The sequence below is a fragment of the Poecilia latipinna genome, unplaced genomic scaffold, assembly GCF_001443285.1.
Source record: "Poecilia latipinna isolate Pla-1442-1.1 unplaced genomic scaffold, P_latipinna-1.0 Scaffold12, whole genome shotgun sequence".
Lineage (NCBI taxonomy): Eukaryota > Metazoa > Chordata > Actinopteri > Cyprinodontiformes > Poeciliidae > Poecilia > Poecilia latipinna.
This window is the reverse complement of record NW_015112628.1, coordinates 2,016-15,685: the sequence shown is the minus strand read 5'-3', so window position 1 is coordinate 15,685 and position 13,670 is coordinate 2,016. Positions and strand designations below refer to the sequence as shown.

At 40.8% G+C, this 13,670-nt stretch overlaps 1 protein-coding gene across 3 annotated transcripts in view; it reads left to right on the top strand.

Annotated features, from left to right (window-relative positions):
* Positions 1 to 12,610, top strand: part of LOC106946160 (ephrin type-B receptor 3-like) — a 47,306-nt gene extending 34,696 nt beyond the window's left edge. Inside the window, exons 5-11 of one of the 3 annotated variants that reach the window (XM_015030329.1) lie at positions 1,198 to 1,533; positions 4,250 to 4,374; positions 6,850 to 7,006; positions 7,192 to 7,300; positions 7,600 to 7,652; positions 10,846 to 10,968; positions 11,635 to 12,610. In XM_015030329.1, the coding sequence (XP_014885815.1) occupies positions 1,198 to 1,533; positions 4,250 to 4,374; positions 6,850 to 7,006; positions 7,192 to 7,300; positions 7,600 to 7,652; positions 10,846 to 10,968; positions 11,635 to 12,032 (1,301 nt within the window). In that variant the 3' untranslated portion in view covers positions 12,033 to 12,610. The other 2 variants (XM_015030343.1, XM_015030334.1) reach the window with 2 other exon arrangements.
* The last annotated feature ends 1,060 nt before the right edge of the window (positions 12,611 to 13,670 follow it).

Sequence of the window (13,670 nt, the reverse complement as noted above, 5' to 3'; positions counted from 1 at the left end):
TTCAAGCCATTTTTTTGTTATTGTCGGAGCCTGTTTAAAGTAGAGATCCACCACTCCCATTGGAACTCAGGGGTTTGAGGATTTCAGTTTATTTAGCTCCCTAAACTCCATGACTACCAGGCAACAACAATAACAACAAGGATTTCCTATAAACTCATCAAAACTATCATTTCTAAATGAACCTAAATAATCATGCTAGTAGTTTTTTTGCGCATAAACTACCAGCCCTAATGAAGACGCCATAAGATTTACCTCCTGCCTTTACGTAGCAGGTATAAAGCCCTGGAAACCAGCGATGCTAAACCTCAACCAATAGCTGAGGTTTATCGTTGGCCGATACCGATCAGATGCAGAAAAACAGCTGAATTGACTTAAAACATTTCTATTTTTAAACACAGACATAAAAGTACTGAATAAGTAATGTTTTTGATAACTCTACAGCAGTGCAGTATCAGTTAGATACAAATAGCTTCACAAGTTTGGTCAAACTTGTAAAAACAACTTTCATTTGTTCAGTCAGTTAGCTTGGGAGGCTAACAGACAATGGAAATAAATAAAGAAACTGAAACAGGCAATTATGAATTCTAAATATAATGTAAAATAAATAATAAAGCGTGATGTCGCTCAGAGCACAAAGCATAGACTTAAACTGAATATGGATCAGGTACATTGTCACAGATACCCGATCTAGAATTTTTTTTCAATATTGGGACCGTTACAGATATTATCATATCGGTGCATCTCTACTTTGAAACTGCCTATAACCGTGTTTGCATAGCCTTCTGTGTGTTGGAGTGTGTTGTAGAAGAAAACATTGTCTCTCTGACTGGTGGTTCCCTGCAGCCTCTGGGGCCAAATAGTCTGGATTTATGCTAAATAAAGATGCTGAAGGAGGTGGAATATGATCCCTTTTACCCTCTTTAAGACATTTCTGTACATGTTATGTGTGTATTCTCACTAAAGAATGTCAATATTGCACTCCACCTCTGTTATACTCTATTTTCTGCTCACATGCTACCTATTGTTCCCTTTTTATAAAGCTGTTAAAACAGTTTCTTTAACCACCAGGGAGGATAATGTCAGCGCTGCACCAGGAGGATGACTAAACCCTCACTTGTGTGTTTTAGCACAGCCTGCCCACCTTCTCCAGTGCCCACACACGTGTGTGTGTGTGTGTGTGTGTGTGTTTCTGTGCAGCCATCCCCTTGGCCCCTCGCAACGTCATATCCAGCGTGAACGAGACCTCCTTGTCCCTGGAGTGGGATGAACCCATGGACACGGGCGGGCGGGGGGACCTCGTCTACAACGTGGTGTGCAAGAAGTGCCTGCGCGACCTCAGCCCCTGCACGCGGTGCGACGACAACGTGGACATCGCTCCGCGCCGCCTGGGCATGAGGCAGAGGAAGGTGGTGGTGAGGAACCTGCAGGCCCACACCCGCTACAGCTTCGAGGTCCAGGCCGTCAACGGCGTGTCCGGGAAGAACCCGTCCTCGCCCAACTACTCCACGGTCAACATCACCACCAACCAGGCCGGTGAGTAAAACCCCGTCGCCGGCCTGATTCACGGCGGAGCGCCGATCAATACCACTTAGCATCGTGGTAGTACAGGCTGGTTAAAGGATCCCGCTTTCAGTCAATGTCAATGAGCTTCCTAATGAGTGTTGGGTATCAACAGAGGTTCTAACACGGAGAGTAAACAGTGTGGAGGAAAGCTCATTGAGAGTGACAGTTGGACAAATGCCGGGCTGCAGCTCTGCGTTTCTGGGACAGTTCTCAGGAAGAGGCAGATAAATTCTGCTTTATATCCCCACTGTCAGCACTCGGCAGACTAAGCAGGTTTCTTATCATACGTCTTGACAAATGTCACCTTCCAACATCGCCACTTAAATATATGCAACATCATCATCAACCAAACTGTTCAGGGGGGCCTCTCCCAGACGGCAATTACTCTCCCAGTTAACCTGCACTTAATCACCTCACTGCAGTATATATGAGCCCAGCTCAGTGACTATCAACTGAGTCAGGCGTCACAAATCAATAGGCTGCAGAACAGTAGAGGTGAATCATCTACTTCCTCTCCCAAGCTGATCGGGATTGAGGTGGGGAAAGTTTGAACATTTATCATCTTTCTGTTTCGGTTCGCTCCAAGTACCAGGTGTTCCCACTGAACAATAAACACGATTTCAACAGCCAAGGTTCATTTAGAATGTATTTAGACATGACTCAAAGTTAAACCTACACACAAGTCTGATTTAGGCCTAGTAGTCCACATGTGGCCGGATATCTGGGAAAACAAATGCCTTTTTAAGCGTTTTGGCCTTCCGATCATACGAAAAAAACTCTCTTTATTATCACTGAAAACAATTGTTTATAAAATAGTGGAAATTTGAGAGAACTCTGTATTTGTGTGTGCGTGTGTACAAGGAAGAACATTTTAATAGCTTTATAGTCTAATAAACTGTTTTAAAGTAGTTCAACGTGTGTGTGTGTGTGTATACACACACACACACACACACACACACATATATATATATATATATGTTGCCACAATAACAAAAGCCACAACACAAGATATGCTAAAGCAAAAGGTAACAGAAGTTTTGCTAAAATGTAAATTATGCTAAAGCAGAACTTTTGCTATCATGGCACTTATATTAAAATGTTAAAACATAATTTATGCTAAAACTGAAGTTATGCTAAAGCAGAAGGTAAAATGTTAAATATTTTGCTAATATGCGAGTTAGCTTGGCAAAAAGTGAAATATTAAAATAAAAGCTGGTTCTTGCGTGTTAGTTGACAACATAGGACTTGCAGGGACGGCCAAGATGGCGGACTGAGTAGACGCTGTCTCCCGAGGTCTGTGCAAAAAGGTAATGAAACGCAGTAAAACTTTGACTATATTATTACTGACACTGTTATGCTAAAATGGATGTTATGCTGTTGTGTTGACCCTTTTGGGCCACCGTAGATTCCAAACCATGGCACCATTTATAAGTTATTGCCCATCAGGCTTACAGCAGATGTCTAAAACTATTCATTTTCTAAACTATCCTTTCAGAGGGAACATAGTCGTAACATCAGAGAACAAATTAGTGTTTTGTTTAGTAGCATTTGATTAAGAATAATCAATCTGGGTTTTATCATAACCACGACTTTATTCCAAAGTATTTTTAATGTGGCTCCTAATGTCTTTGCTGCTGTGACCTAATAACGTTGACCTATAATGTTTCCTCATAGGTGTGCATTCATTAACGGGGCAGCATTCCCTGGAGAGTTACCTTAAAGAGTGTGCTAAAATAATGAGATCACTGGAACTGATGAAAAACCCGACAAGAACAGGAGCGACTTAACATTATGGATTTATTGGATTGTTTCAAGAATTTTCTGCGTTTTTGTATATCTCTCTCTCTTTTTTGTCATTTACGTTTCTGTTCTTCTCTGTTGATTTTGCGCTCAGCTTCTATAACATCAACTTCCCGTTTCCTAATAGCAGCCATGAATTCTTCACTCATTATCTTCTGCTGTGCGTTTCCTTCAGCAGATTTTCAGTTGTCAGATGTCCATCCATCTTCTGCTGTGTGTTCCTACGTTGATTAGTATTCTTCCTGGATTTCCAGCTATAAGTCCTTGCGCTACACTCTTACGGCTTTCTGCACCAAGTCAAATTTCAACCTCTTTCCATTTTAATCAGATAGAAACATTTTCTCTGCAGGGATTGTATTAATGAAACATAAACATGGACATTATGCTACAATTATGATCCAGAAATGTTTTAAATGCTTCAAGCCTGCGTCACCAGAACACAGTTGTGACTTTTTATTATCCCAGTATGATAAATGTTCAGTCCAGAACATGTTTCACTAAATGTAACAGGAAGAGAACCCTTTTTATTTTTTTTCACAGATTATCTGTCCCATACCGTGACAACAGACTGACAGTTTCAAACAAACATGGAAAAAATATGTTTTATAAAAGTTTCAGCTTTATGGTTCATATTATGAGAAACATAAGGACATTATTAAAAAATGTTTTTTAACTTGTTACTACAAGTTACCATGGTAACTTGTAGTAACACCATGTAAAAAGAAGAAGTCTGGAACCATTTAAGGTTGACTAAGCTGAAAATCATCAGATTTCAGTCCACAGCCATTTTTTCACTGCATCTGTGTTTACAACTTTGAAAGAAGCTCTTAGCAACTTTTAAGTTACATCACAGTGATATACTGTCTCTCTTGGTGACTCCCTGCAGCACCTTCAGCCGTGCCAACAGTCCATCTGATGCGCTCCACTGCAGACACCCTCAGCCTGTCATGGCTGCCCCCCGAGAAGCCCAACGGGGTCATCCTCGACTACGAGATCAAGTACCAGGAGAGGGTAAAAGCCCTGACATCACCACGTGTCACATTAAATGTTTAAATGAAGATTTACTACAACTTGATTGTTTTGAACACTAAGTGAGCATTGGAACGTGCTGCTGGGGGGCCGGGGATGAGGGCGCACATTTTAATTGCAGCAGAATCAAAGTCAGCAGCTGGTAATGTGTGCCTGCTGCATCATTAGCATTAATCAATTCCCTAAGAACAGCCTGCAGGCATAATGCAGCCAATTTGTAACCTTTGATGGTCAAACCTGAGGCTTTCCGACCCCGCTGCTGCACTAAAACAAGCTAACGGTCAACTTTAGCCACGTTAGCAGCTCCAGTTCGATGGTTTGCTCGGCCTTAAGGCCACAGAGCTACTGCTAACCCCGCAACAGAGAACATCACCGATAATACGTCATCGATTTGACATAATCGCTTCATCTTTTAAACCTCTATTTCAGGAGCTGTGATGTAAATAGTAAAATGGCTCTTATCGTGTTCATAGGGTAATTTGCATTAGATTAGCTTCACCGGAGGATTTTACATACCAGCGTGGCAGGTCCAGGCAGAGCGGCATTTTGAAATTAATTATGCGTCACATTTTTAAAAGACAAAACGAATACGAGTATGAATAATTCACTTATGATGTCGAGGGGGGGGGGCGAGTTTTGGTAATTGGATTTTCTTGTTAGAAAGACTTAACGAAAAACAGAAGTTATTGGATTTCTGCTTTAAATACAAAATAATATACAATTTAATCAGAAATCCGTTTTCTTTTATTGTGGTCAATAACATCAGCAGAAATGTAAATTTGTGATGAATTTATGATGAAACCATATTATCTCTGATCAGTGATCATTTTGCACTTACAAAGTGGGTTATGCTTCATCCAATAGGGGTATACATGTATACATATATGCATATATGTATACATTTATGTAATAAGATGAAATAATGCAAGATATTAGGTTCATGTGAACAGGACATGATCACATTTTATCAATGTTTGAGGGAACCAAAAAAAATCCTCTTTTATAAGCGAATAGAGGAAAGTAGGAGTGGGCATTTATCGTATCTTTTATTTATTGTGAAAAACTTTTTTATCATATTAAAAATGTTGATTTATTGTTGTCTTGATGCATTTCAATTAATGATAAAGCCAAAAAACTAAAATAATATCGGAAATGTTATTTTTACAATTTTCTCCACTTTGTCTCTTGAGGGTGTCAATAAATATCAGTAGATTAGAAAATATGATTGAATGTGATTACTGTGTGCAGTTCAGTGATAGAAATCTGACTTTTTGTGGCGTTACCATGACCTTACAGTTACCCCAAAAAAGAAGCAATAAATGATTTTTGTTTTAATTAGAGATGTGCTCAGCCATTTTTTTCCACTTCTGATACAAATATGAGGATTAGTATTAGCTGAGATCAATACAATAGAGAAAATGAATTTTTTACCTTAAAATGTCCCCTTTTTTTTAAACATAGACATAAATGCACTGAATTACAAATTAATCTGATAACTCTGCATCAGTATAGCTCAGTTAAATCCACCAACAGCTTCAGAAGTTGGTCAAGCATGTAAAAACAAAATTTGTTCAGGAGCTGTTCTAATAGGAGTAGAACAGCCAATGTAAAATAAATAGTAAAGGAACTGATAAAAAAATAGGTTGGCTATTTTGGTCAAACATATAAAAGAAAATGTAACAAACTTTCTTTCAAATGATTCAGAAAGAACAATTAGGAATTCTAAATATGTAAATTAAATAATAAAGCATAACGTCGTTCAGAACAAAGCATAGAATTAGTCTGAATAGATCTATCTTTATAGATCAGGGACATTGTCACCGATACCCAATCTAGAATTTTTTCAATATTGGGACTAATACAGTTATTATCAAATTGGTGCATTTCAAATTTTAAAGGTCCAATTTTTAGAAAGAATCTATTTTTTCATATATCTGTTAAAACTGTCACCATATCATGACAGTCTGTTATGGCACACAGTCTGATAGAGGGACCTCCTGTGTTTGCTGCTATCATCGTCTGAAGAAATGCACCGCTCCCGAACAAAAACAACCAATCAGAGCCAGGAGCGCCGTCAGTCAAACCTCATGTTCCCGCTGCTAAATGAGCTAACGGCACAGAAACAAGTTACAGGAAAACCGTTTATCTGCAGTCAGTGGTGGCCAAGGTAACTAGCATTAGCATTTATGACAGACTGTTAACTTCATCGTAGCATAAAGTGAGGAGAGAGGGAGGCAGAGTGGCATGAGCATGGCCATGATTGACTGCACTAAGCCACGCCTCCTGGCTCTGATTGGCTGCTTCCAGTAAGCTCTGGGAGAAAGGAGAGGAGCTCATGTTTTCTTCATACCATGCAGTCACGACATAGTGACTGGTTCAACAAAAATGTAAAAAAAATAATATTTTTAATAAAAAGTTACATTCAGCTTTTGATGTTTCTTTGTTGTTTCCGGTCAGGGCCAGGCGATGGCTCACACCGTCACGTCCCAGCACAGCTCGGTCAACGTGGAGGGCCTGCGGGCGGCCACGCCCTACGTGGTGCAGGTCAGGGCCCGCACCGTGGCCGGGTACGGTCGCTACAGCAACCCCATGGACTTCAGCACCAACCTGCACAGTACGAGCGCTTTCCTCCCTCCCTCTGCTGTCTGTCCTTGATGGTCTGCTGCCATAGCTTTTCCTAATGAAGGTTCAGGCTTAATAGCTTTTATGACCGACTTAATTGGTATCCATTACACATCCAGCTCCAGCTGCTCTTTAATCCGTCTGCTGGTATTTATTCGTATGTGTTTTACAATCCAGGTGACCCCCAGAAGTCGGTGCAGGACCAGCTGACTCTCATCATAGGCTCAGTCTTGGCCGGTCTGGTGGTCGTCGTTGCCTTGGTGGTTATCGCTGTTGTCTGCCTTAAGTAAGTGTTTGATTTTTTTCCCCTTTTCCATCCCTGACAACACGAACTACATGTTTCGCCGTGTTAATTAGACTTTGAACAAAGAGGCTCATTAAATTTTCAGATGAATTCAAAGGGTGTGCGCTTCCATGCAACTCTTGCCTCTTAAGCTCCAAGGAAAAGAAAGCAGCGGCGCTCTTCCTCGGCCTGGCTTCCCGGCTGATGTCGGAGCGGTTTATTAGCTCGATTTCGCCGCGCCTGGGAAAGAGCCGCAGCTGATTGTGTGAATGTGACTCTGCTCATGTGCTTGTTGTTTACAGGAAGCAGCGCAGCGGGTCGGAGCTGGAGTACACCGAGAAACTGCAGCAGTACAGTGAGTTTCTGTGTCCTTCTCCTCTCTGCTGCTGTAGTCATGCCAGTACAGTTAACCAACTGATTTGGTCAATTATCCAATCACCTGTTTTGAGTCAAAGAAGACATGTTCCTGTTAGCTCGGAGGAAGTCAGACCTCGCAGATGAAGCAGAGAGTTAGATGCATGTGCTGCCGGAGGGTTATTGATTATTGGGAGAAGAAGAAATAAGTCAAAGAGTGAAACAATGGTTTTTATTGATCTGCATTATTTCTGAGGAGATTTTAGCATGCACACAGCCTCTGCATTTCCATTGTTGCTGTTTGATTTTTTTTCTTTTTTTGCCTTAATTGTTTTTCTGATTTTTCCTCAACTGTGCCAAATTGAACAAACTACCCCCTAGTTTAGTTATCAACTAAACACTATAATTTGTTCAGATTAATGTTTACAACCAAAACAAAGGATTAAAAATATGAGAATGACCAATAAACTGCAAATTGTGATTTGAAAATTATGGAGTGCTGACTGTAAAGTTATGCAATCAATAATGAAGAGCAATAATTTGGGTTATTTAGCGGGAAAAAAAATGGAGGTACAAAGTTATATTTTCACAATGTTGTTCATGCATTTTTATATGTCGCAGTTCTAAATATTTAATCCACAAGCTAAATAATTATTTGTAAAACAATTTAGCTAGCTAAGAACGAAATAGTTAGCCTGCACACTAAATATTTATGGAGCTAAATTTATAGGGATAAATATTTACACATTTAGCATGCTAACTGTACATTTAGTTCGAAGTTAGCATGCTAACTGCATATTTAGTTGAAGTTAGCATGCTAACTGTATATTAGTTTGAAGTTAGCATGCTAACTACAATACAGTTTGTCACTGACAATTATAAATGACATGGTGAATTTATGACTTTAAAAAATTAAACCCCCTTCATTTTCTGTTCATTTTTGACTGTGCAGTTTTACAATGAAACCCATAAAAATGACCTATTTCTATTAGTTAGCTCTGGTGTTGCATTCAGTGACCACATTGAGAAGTTGTCACTAGTGATGTTGGCCTCTTAATGTGAGGCAGGCCATGGCAGGTTTATTTAAATAGCACCATTCATACCCAAAGCAACAATGCGTGCAACAGCCTGCTGTCGCTACATGTTGGTCCAGGAGGAGTGAACGCTGCAAGTCAGCGACTAGATGCAATCTGAGTTTCCTTAGATGGAAACTTTTAACCATTTAGATTAATGAACTAATCTTGATAACAATGAAGTATTTGAAATATGTGTAACTGACTTGGCATATGTCTGTATCAATAGATTTGATGGAATTTCTTCCCAAATTTTCTACAGATTTACACTGTTTTGAATTTGTGCTGCATAAACTGAATTCAATTGCCACTGTTTGACGAATGGCAGCAGTTCGCCAATTTCAAGTATGAGGAGTCACTGATGGTTTTTAAAACCTTGCAGCAATTCTGAAAAAAAAAATCCAACATTTTGTTGTGTGACCATTGTGTTGTACTTATATTTTTAGATTTTTCAGCACATATTCTGCGATGTAAACCACTGAAATATTTCATAAGTTTAAAGGTTTTGAAATTCATGTATGTCAGAAATGTGATTTTTCCACAATTCATACAGAGAGGCTGGGAATCAACTTGTAGGTGAAATCCAGACTGATGGTGACCCTTTCTTAACTTGGAGTGTTTGGAGTTGATGAGTTTTCTGGCCTCAGCTCCTCTCGGATCTGGAGAATTTCTTGGTCATTACCACAACATTTTAACAATCTGATCTTTTGTTTTCACTTATGCTCCATAACGCGCTGCTCTCCCGCATGCTGGCAAATCAACAGATCATGGTGTTCAAGTTGTTCCTGGATTGTAGGAAGACGACATTCTTGGAGGATGTTTTCGTTCCACTTTTTGTTCTTGGGCTGAAGTAAAACCACATGATAAGAAGCAACCACACACATGGACCGAATCAAGATGTTTCACTGTTGTCACAACATGGGGCTAATGGAAACGCTCATCTTTTCTGCATTGAGCATTGCATTGCATTTGATTTTGTCAATCTCCCAACAGTCACAAGGATCAATCAGGGAAATTCATTTTGACTGCTCGTCCTTCTACTTGTTCCCTTGTTGTCAAAGGCCGTTGTTCAAAAATTGCTGCTTTGGCCACTGCTGTGTGGAAACTGCTGGTATTTTCATGCGTTCATTGGGGAAAAGTTCCACATTTAGACAGCACTGCCAAAGAAGCACCTTCAATCCACTGTAGTTGTTATGCCAGGCCACTAGATGGCACTGTGATTTTGGCATGTCGTCGAAACGCATATGTGCTTTCGAACATTGGCTTCCGCCTCACTTACAAAAAACATTAACCAGTCTCTGATAAAACAAGTGCTCATTCTTATTGGAAGTTCTGCCATTATTTGTTGTCTTCCCATGCAACAAATCCTGTAGTCGTGCATTCTGCACATATGTGCCTTCACACCTTTGTAGAAAGTCTGTATCTTAGGGTGTTCCCAAAAAGACTTGGTTTCAAACAGTGTCAAACGCTGCATTTCCATTACAAATATATTCCGGGAATATATTTCTGGATATGTTTGTTTAAGCCTTGTTTGCTGATCATTAAGTTCCGGTTGGTCCAAAATAAAAAACATTCTTTAGGTTATTCATGCCAGGAGTTTCTATAATGCAATTTTAGCGAAATGCTTTAACACAGGAACTGTTTTTTGGGGAGGTAACTCAAGAACAAAAGTGATTCTATTGAACATGTGATTTCACCCGGATTCTTTCAAAACTCCACCTGTGCTGATAACATGATGATACGGAAATCCTATTGGCTGGCAGTTTTATTCCAGGACAAAAATGCTAAGAAAATGGGTTTATGTCACGAAGTAAACCTTTAAGCCAAAAAAAAATAAATAAATAAAAAAAATTGCTCAATGCAGCTTTCATTGGATTTTACCTTTAGCCTGTCAATAAGGAACCTTGTAGAGTTTCAGACATAAAAATGAGAAGCCGTTATAAAAATTCACAAAGTACATTACACTATTCACTCCAAAATGCTAATATAGAAATCAACTTTATTTATTTAACTTCAAATCTGACCACAGTTGTGTTTTCAGCGATCACTCTCAATGTTCCGCCTCCAATTATCCGGTACACATGCAAGGCTCTGATCTTTCTTTCTTGTTTTTCCTCCTAGTTTCTCCAGGGGTCAAGGTGTACATTGACCCCTTCACCTATGAGGACCCCAACGATGCGGTTCACGAGTTTGCCAAAGAGATAGACATCTCTTGTGTGAAAATCGAAGAAGTAATTGGTGCAGGTAAGCGCAGCAGCCGCTTTTGTTCGGGAGGAGAAAGAGACGGCTTTAGTTTGTTATTCCTCAGAGCCTCGGAGGAATAAGTCCTCTCTGGGAGAAAAAGGGATAGCATTCACAGTGCCCTTGAAAGCTGGAAAGTACTGACATGACTGTTACTTTTCCCCCTTCTAGATTGTTTTCTTTTCTCTTTTTATTTCTCTCCAGCAGCATGTTTTGTCCTGATGAGTCTGGTCCTGCTCACCCAACTTTCATGCATCCCTATGTTTTCTTTCTTTCTTTCTCTCTCTCTTACTTCCCTGTAAACATACTTGCTAGGCACTAGATGCAAAACCCTCAAGTACTTCGCCCATCCTCTGTCTCCCTGCAACACACCCAGGTTGCACCCTCGACCGATACCAGTCACCCCCTCTCTCCCCAACATCTTTGATCCTTGAATCCCCCCTCCACAACCCTAAGATTTCCTCTTCTTTTTTTCTAAACGTGTCCCACAGTTGAAGCCGACCCTCAACTCTTTCAAGTCAGCTCCTTCACACCCAAATCCGACCAGTAACTCTCCCTCTTCCTGCATTTCCCCCCAACTCCCTCTTTCCCGACACCTTCCCTCTGCTCACTCAACCCCCTCCCCACATCACCCTCCCTCCCTCCCGCCACTTTGTTCTCTTGCTGCAGGTGAATTTGGCGAAGTGTGCCGCGGCCGCCTCAAGCAGGCCGGCCGCCGGGAGATGGTGGTGGCGATCAAGACTCTCAAGGCGGGCTACACCGAGCGCCAGAGGCGAGACTTCCTCGCCGAGGCCTCCATCATGGGTCAGTTCGACCACCCCAACGTAATTCGGCTGGAGGGTGTCCTGACACGGAGCTGCCCTGTCCTCATCATCACTGAATTTATGGAAAACGGCGCGCTGGATTCCTTCCTGAGGGTGAGCATGCTGGGAGTTGCAAATTGCGGCACCTCTGACGGGGAAGATTACTTTCTGCTCGCATCAAAGCCGAAAGGAACACACACGCAGACAGTCAGCCACAGCACCTTTGGGTTATTGGAATGTTTTACTGCGTGTAAAACAGCCTGAGGCGCTCGCTTGCTGAGTGATAGACATTAAACGTGTAATAGAAAGCTTGAAGACAGGCATTGTGTCTTTGCTTGACGCGGCTGAGTGATGCTGACAGCCTCTTCGCGGCACAAGCTCCTGCTGGATAACTTGTCACACGCAGACTTTTGGATAAGTTTGCTTTGGTGTGTTAGAGAGTCCCCGTACAACCACTGAATACATTATCGATCAGAGTTGTCTGTACACACCAAACCGCCTACGCAAAATGTTGAACAAAGGCAGGATGAGAAATGAGATGTCACAAGGTACATTTCCAGCTGCGTGGGGGCTATTACATGTCATTTACATTCAATAACGCTCGTTTTCCTGCATGGCTGAACTTTGAACATGTCTACTCTGTGAAACTGGGGGGAAATGAGGCTGCTTCATGCTAGTTTTGTCTCATGTTGCTTGGCGTGATAACTGCTTTAGCTATCAGCAGCTTGGGTCAGGGGTGTTCTGGAGATTCAGGAGTCTTGACATCTTCCAGCTTGTTTTGATTTATTTCCATTTCATTGGGTTCCATTCCATTTGCTCACAAATAAAAGCATGTTTCCACCCAGGGATTTCATGTCCGCCTCCTAATTCAGTAAATCATTTTAAAATACTTTAATCATATGAATATTTTATGGTCTTAAGTGGAAATAAGGACAATCGTTTTCCCTCTGAATCGATAACAGATCCAGGAGCCCAGCCAAGACGCCTGTTCATGCATATTAGATACATACCGAGAAGTGTAATGCAGGCATGTTACCACCATCTCGTGGTCAGAGTGGTCATTTATTTAATTACTACTATGCCCACTTATGCCTAGTGCTGCAAAATTGCATCATGCTTTCATATATATTCCATGCATGTGCTTTATTGAAATGAGCAATTTGTTCTTAACTCTGAATCTGCCTGAAGGTAAAAACACATACACATATAGATATGTCAAATTCAGGAATGAAGGATTGAAAAAACAAGGTGGTGCCTGGGCTGTGGTGTATGCTCCCATTGCACACATCTGTCAGGCTTTGTTTATTACATATCTGTGAATGTTACAAACATCATCTGACTTTTGGGTGACGATTACGTTCTCGTTTCTCAGTGTAAATGCTGCGAAATGATTCACACTTTATGGCCAAACTGCAGTATTTTTAATCCCAACGAGAGCCGCTTCTCCTCTCCTGTTAGAGCAACAAGGAGTACTGCGTCAGCAAAATCTCTTTCATTTTCTACAGTTGCAGCTTTCTCCATACTTTGTAGTGACTCTAAGTTATAAAGTCAATCAATCAAGTTTATTTGCATGGCACATTTCAGCAATAAGGCGGTTCAGAGTGCTTTTCATCATAAAATCGCAAAAATAAAGACATAAAAACATCAAACAGACACCAATTGAGAACCCAGTAACAAACATTACATTTTGTCGAGTACCATCATCAAAACCATCAAATATGTTGGTCCATGTTCCAGTGATTATGGGTTGAAAGCAACTAACTCAACTGCAGTAATCAATGCGACTAAAGATAAACGGATGGATGAGATGTTGAGACATTTGTTCTCTAATTCTGGAAATGTTCTTCGGGCGATAGAAGGCCGACTTTCTAACTGTCTTTATGTGGCTCTTAAAGTGTCGTC